The 6,928-nt window shown below is 40.8% G+C and overlaps 1 protein-coding gene across 1 annotated transcript; it reads left to right on the top strand.

Moving 5' to 3' along the window:
- Positions 1 to 210: 210 nt before the first annotated feature.
- Positions 211 to 5,750, top strand: LOC114661330 (histamine H1 receptor-like). The gene is made up of 2 exons (XM_028814544.2): positions 211 to 420; positions 2,795 to 5,750. The coding sequence occupies exon 2, from the start codon at positions 2,814 to 2,816 to the stop codon at positions 4,254 to 4,256; it is 1,443 nt and encodes a 480-aa protein (XP_028670377.2). The 5' UTR covers positions 211 to 420; positions 2,795 to 2,813; the 3' UTR covers positions 4,257 to 5,750.
- The last annotated feature ends 1,178 nt before the right edge of the window (positions 5,751 to 6,928 follow it).

Below are 6,928 nucleotides of genomic sequence, written 5' to 3' on the forward strand. Positions count from 1 at the left end.
AATCTGTGCCATTGACATTGTCATCATTATAGCCATCAACCCAGCGGGGATATTACTTTGACAATTCATTAGAATCAACTGCCTCAACAGCTAATCATTATCGCCAAGCAGGTGGCCTCCTCCAGGCGTGTGTGGCGCTTTATCATAAAGTAATAAACTTTCTGCAGCCCGGCCCCCTGAGACTGAATTCATCAGACGCAGACCATTTGCTTCTCTTCTGTGTTTACTTGCTAGAAGGAAGGATGTGTAAAAAGGAGCTACAAGCTACATCTGTCCAGCCTGGCTGAACGGCATCTTACCAGATCTCGCTGTAGCTCTTTTGGCATTAAAGAGAAGGTACTTTTAAGAAGCATTTGAGCAGAAGCTGCAGGAAGACAGGCATGGTGAACGTGAGAGGAGACAAGCACCGTTTGCTTTAAGGTAAGGTATAGAAGAGTGAGGGTTAAATGATGTGAAAGCAACACAAAATAGATGTCTTTGAGTAGGTTTGCTGTGCACACCTACCTGCATTTATTTCCTCTCTATATTCTACTTTACGCTTTTAGATTCAATGAACTGTGTTTATTCTTTGTTGATGTGATACAGTTCTGAGGCTTGAAAGGACACTCTGGTGTCCAAGACACCAGACTTGACACCCCAGCAAACATTTAACTGTGTCTCTTGAATCAATCTAAATAAGCTATCTGAGCTGTTATTGAAGGAATGTTTGCATGAAATTCTAAGGTTAATTTATTTTTTCAATGAGCACTGTACATATTAAAGATAATTGATCTACTGATGGAGGGTGCAGTGACTGTCACTTTTCACCTCAAAAAGACTGGGGTGTTCCCTGTGCTTATGTGGGCTTTTCCTGGGATATTAATTTCTTCTATAACCTCCTGTTAACAGCTCTGATCTGTAGTTGCTTGTTTTTGTTGTGCACGCTGCACTGAGGTGTCATCCCATCCAGGGGCTTAATGATTGATTTAGGCAAACCTCTTTGGCTGAAAATAGTGAGCTTCAGATGGAGGTGAGGATCACCGCTTTTATACAGTGCTTGCATTCAGGAGCCAAACAGTCACACAAGAATGATGACAGTCTCTGGGATGTTTAGACAAGTCATCCTTAAAAGAGAAAATCTGGAGGAGCTCACTACATTAGCGCGTACTCAGAAATGTTCTGGATGACGTTTTGTCAAGTTTTATTAATAGCTTGGCTAGTGAGCTTAGGGTGCCTGGATCAGCTCCTTTGAAGATGCACTCAAGCTCATCAAATGGACAGTAAATACTTTCTAAAATCATGACATTCTTTTTCATTATGGGAACTCATTACGAATAAATATAAATGTTGTACATAAATATAGTAGCACTGACTCTCAGACACGCTGGAAAAAGAAAACAGATTTAGAAATGACATTTAGGCTGCAGGACCACATAAACCTAACCGGAAACAGAAAGAAAAAGGCTGCGGGCACCCCAGGAAGATGGCTTTTCATCTGAGAATCACAACTGGGATAATGTGCATCTTGTGACTTCTGCCTTTTTAAACACTTGAGACTTTTTACTCCAATTAGTTATTGTTGAAATTGATACTTAATTTGCAACACTACGTCTTATTATATAGATACAGTATGTATATGCATAGGGCAGTAGTTGTCAATCAGTCTTTATTTATACTAAAAGAAGTGCTTAAATAGAATTACATGCACACATTTTATGGGCATCTGGTAGTGGCTCAGGTAATACAGGAATCTATGTTAACATTTCATGTAAGCAACAATATGGCAGGCAATACAATTATATTTAAATTCTTTTGTGTACATCTGTATAATGTTGTTCTCTGTCTGTTTTGTAAAATAATTTTGTAAGGTGATCACTGTGAAGCACACAATATCATAAAAAGTTTGCTTGACTGATTTTTCTATCTATCTATCTATCTATCTATCTATCTATCTATCTATCTATCTATCTATCTATCTATCTATCTATCTATCTATCTATCTATCTATCTGTGCTTATTAACATGAACAGATAAAGCTATATCAAAGACCTCTTTTTCAAAAACTGTACAACTTTAAAAAAATTGTTCATCCTCAATTTGACATCACCCTTCAGTTTTCTAGTTTTTATGCTTAAATGAGACAGTGAAACAAACCACACCAAAGAAATCTGAACATCCCAATTCTATTCCTGGAATGGGTTCTCCTCAATTGTATGGTTGATCCCTTCCTTGCTCCTAAACTGGTTGGATAATGCCACAGCCATACATGACCATGGATGGAGAAATACTAAACTGAGCCTGGCTACCACAGACATTTTCATTCTTGTCACCCCACAGGCATCATATATTGCCAGAGAGTGGTGACGTGATGCATGTAGATTAGACTGAATTTTGCTATAACAATGAGCCTATAAAAACACTTTCCACTCATCTCATCTCACTCTAAACTCCATGGCAGGATCATTTCCATAGTGAGAGGTAATGTTGATTTGCTACAGGATCGCCACATTAGTGCTTCATCTACTGTTCCCTCTGAGGCCTTTATTGGCTTTACATAGTCAAGCCTTCACAACAGTATGCTTTTAAAGGGACTCCATTGTCCTGCCCAAGCAGTCAAGCAGGTTGTGTTCTCCTCATCTTTATTTCAGTTAGCAGCATGGACCCAAATCCTCCAGGTAGGGGTTCTGTATGGTTTCCAGTTTCCCCGTCATCCCTTCCTTGTATGTAAAAAGTGTATGTTCCTGCAACATCTGCTTTGGAAGACTGCAATGCCATGACTCTCAGTTTCTAAACTTATCCTCTTTTACCCATGCAGGGCATTGTGGAACAGCAAGATGCCATCTATTTGCGAAATGGCAACAGAACTTGTCCCAGGGCAGCCAAACCACTGGAAAGAAAGTGACAATCAAAGCTGCGTCCAGTCTAATAAAACACAAAGTGAGGGCACTGAAGCACAGCTTGTGCTTGTGGGTATTGTGCTGGGCTGGATTAGTGCTCTCACCATTCTGATGAATGTTCTGGTCTTGTATATCTTGAGACGGGAGCGTTCCCTGCACACTGTCGGTAACATGTACATTGCCAGCTTGGCTGGAGCTGATTTTCTCATCGGCAGTGTGGTGATGCCACTTGCTCTGGTCTACCTCCTAGCCCGAGAATGGAAATTAGGCCAAGCTGCTTGCAAGTTCTGGCTGTCGGTGGACTATGTGGCAAGCACAGCTTCTATCTTCAGCCTCTTCATACTCTGCTTGGACCGCTACCGATCTGTCCAACAGCCCCTGGCATATATTAAGCAGAGGACCAAAGCTCGGGCAGCCTGTCTCATTGGCTCAGTGTGGCTGATTTCTATGATTTGGCTATTTCCTATACTGAGCTGGCCTCAATCTGACACCAATCAGGCATCATCTCCTATTCAGGTGGACCAGTGCGACACTGAATTTCGACACTGTGGCTGGTTCAAGCTGCTTGCTGCCTTTCTGAACTTTTACATTCCTTCTGCTCTCATGCTCTGGTATTACTCCAGGATGTATCTAACAGTCCAGAGGTGTTTCCGGAGACGTCATGGGCCACTTGGTGTTAGGAACCCAGCTTCACTCAATGATGCAAAAGGGCCTCTGTTGCCATCACAGAGCAGGAGAGGAAGGAGAAGAAGCGGGTTTCAAAGAATGGTCCGCCTTAAGATGACACCTCTGGCTCACCCAGTTCAGGAAAGACAACAGCCACGTCAACATCAGATGACCTGGAAACCATGTTCAAAACTGCAAAAGGACTCAGACTCCACTTATCCAGCATCCTTCTCAGCAATGATTGGCTCAACCAGATACACCCGGCTACATGGCCTTGACACTATGGATGAGATGAGCACAGTGGGTGCGTGTCAGGATCTTGGGAACATTACAGATAGAAAACGCCCCCAAGCATGGCGCCTTACAAAAAAAGGACGGGGACCAAAGAAGAGGATGAGTAAGATATCACATAGTGAACTTCATTCTGACTCCTGGAAGATGGTGTCTTGTTCCAGTCAGCGATCACATTTTCAGAAGGACAGGAAGGCAGCTAAGCAGCTTGGGGCAATCATACTTGTCTTCATGGCATGTTGGGTGCCTTACTTTACCACATTTACTGTCACAGCTCTCTGTGACTTCTGTATCAGCCCCCAAACCCACATGGTCACAATCTGGCTGGGCTACCTCAACTCTACCCTCAACCCCTTCATCTACCCACTGTGTAACAGTTCTTTCAGGAAGACTTTCCGTCACTTGCTTGGACTGCAGCGCTGACCATGTGGAGAGACCTGCAACCACCAAACCACCATTGTAATCACCATTAACACACTGTAGAAAGGAGATCTTACCAGATTTTGTTCTTTCTGCTCTTCTCGTTGACTTTACAGGTCAACTCTGATATCAGCAAAAATAAATTGGAAATGGATAAAGTCAAAATGTGACTTTGTTAAAGTCCACCATGGGATACTTGCTAGAAATGGACCACCTTACTGAAAGTTCATGTGAGCTGCACAGCATTAAGCGTGCACACAAAGCATACTCTTACCAGAAGATGGCAGGATTGAGCCATAGAAGGAAATGCCTATAAGTCACTCTTACATGCTACTGCCTAAATGTGGGTTGTTTTTATTTTTAATTTTGTCTCTGAGACCCTGAATTTGATCAAGAACAATTGTGGATCTTTACTACTATTATTGTCTATTTGATTTTAAAGCAATGCACAAAACAACATCTCTGTGTTACCGATTTTATATCCAGTTTTTTCCTTCTTTGTATTTTTACATTGAAATCTTCAAAGCACCTTGGCTCAAAGTAAAATACACAAATAGAAAATTCATACAACAGGAGAAACAACAAACTGAAGGAGAAATAGTGAGACGAGTAACATGGAGCTGAATCTGACATGGTGGATTTTGCTTTCTCTTGTACAGAAAGCAGTTCATGTGGGGAAGAAAGGCATTAAACCACCAAGGTGAAGAAACACCCCGAGGCCTATAATACAGACATTGCTTTTTGTGCCCATCTGTCAGATTCCAATCCACCATTACTAAAGCTTGCAACTGTAAAACCTGTTATTGTCACACAAATCTAAGTTGATGGCTTCCTTACAATGAAATCCTTCCTTTGATTTTCAGTGCTAGTGCCAGGCATCACAGTCACTTGTGCAAAGATGGTGTGCTTGTCAACCAGAATGTGGTAAAGAAATGGACTCTGGAGTGTGTATAGATCTACAAAAAGGGACTACCCAACAATTGTTGCTGTATTCTTACAGCATTGAGCACTATCTGTGCATTTGGATTTCATTCTAGAGGAAAGCAAATATTTGCAGATTGACAATTAGGTTTGATTCCCAGTGGGGTCATTGACTAGGTAGACTTTTCTCTCTATCACTTTTCTCTTGGTAATCAGGATTTGTTCCCCCGACCCACACACATGCTTGTTCAATGAATGAGAAACTCCTCCTTTATGAGCGAGAGTTAATGTATGTCCATTAATGTTCCCTGTGGTGGACTGGCACTTTGTCTGTGGAAGGCTCCTGCCTTGTGAATAATTTTGCTGATATATGATTCCAATATCATGGAAGTAGGTTTATAAAATCTAATCTAACCTAATCCAAGCCCAGTGGTTAGCACTGCTGTTTCATGGATCCAGCACCCTGATTTCATATTCCATGCCTTGTCTGAAGTTTGTTAGTTCTCCCCAGGTCTGCTTGAGTTTTCCTTCAGGTACCACCACCCTGCAATGATCTGGTGCCCTATCCAGGATTGTTTCCTCTTCTGCACCCAGTGCTCCTGGGATAGGGCTTTGATGCCCTGTATCCTTAAATTGGATTAGTATAGCAAGGTGTCTCAGCTCCAAGGACTAGGCTCTGATTCTTGTCAGTTTCTGTGAATGCAAAATGTGAACTTTATCACTGTGTTCAGATGGGCTTTTCTCCAGCTACTCTGTTTTATTTTCCCATATCCCAAGTATGCAAATGCTAGGTAAACTGCTGTTATTAAATTAATTTGTAAGAGTGAGATTGGATTTGTGACTGAGTGAGTTACCCAATGGACTGACATCCCATTTGGTGTTGGTTCCTGCTTTGCATCTGATACTGTTAGGACAGACTTCACTATACCATAACTCTATAATGGAAAAATGTAATTGCAGAACATGGTTAGATGACTAATTTAGTAAAATCACAAAAACATAAATCTGCTCAAATCAGATTTTAAAATTGCGGGAGAACCTGAAGCTATCCTAGCATAAATGGTAATGAGGTAGGAATGATCTTGATCCATCACAGGATCACATACACACTTTCACACAGAGAGAATTAAAAATCATCCTAAAAATCACCCACTAGTTTTACACCCATATTTTTAGGAAGAAAGCCAAAGCCAGAAGAGAAAAGTCCTTTGCAGACACAGTGTGGGATTTGGATACCCAGTGCTGGGCCATTCCATAATATAATCAATTATAATATGCTTATTTAAATACACTTATATAATATTATGCAATATAATGTAGTATAGTAGAGTGTATGTGTCTTTTGAGTAGAGCAGTGCTTAATGCTCATAATTCATTGTTTAAGAGGACTTATTTAGATCCAGGCCCAGGCATTATCTGTGTAAAGTTTGCATTTCCTCCCAATGTCTGTGTACAATTTACTCATACATCATTGATTCCTGCTACTTGATAGGCCCCCTTTCCCAATGACCCCAAATTTAATTATAGTAAATAAATTAGGGAAGTGGATGAAATTCTTTCATCTATTTTAGATCCTGCTTAAATCAAAACAAAACAGCAATTACAATCATTTTATAGGAAGTATACCAATTTTACAAGAAGAGATATACAATATATACAGTATGTATGGAATGTACTGTATGTGCTGTTGGTTAAATGTCTTGCTGAGAGACAAAGGCAAGAACTAAACTAACAATTTTCAGTCTTAGAATGCA

This window comes from Erpetoichthys calabaricus, chromosome 11, assembly GCF_900747795.2.
Source record: "Erpetoichthys calabaricus chromosome 11, fErpCal1.3, whole genome shotgun sequence".
Classification (NCBI taxonomy): Eukaryota; Metazoa; Chordata; class Cladistia; order Polypteriformes; family Polypteridae; genus Erpetoichthys; species Erpetoichthys calabaricus.

Excerpts from the sequence above, each read along its gene's own strand:
- LOC114661330 (XM_028814544.2), top strand. The coding sequence starts at position 2,814 with ATGCCATCTATTTGCGAAATGGCAACAGAACTTGTCCCAGGGCAGCCA.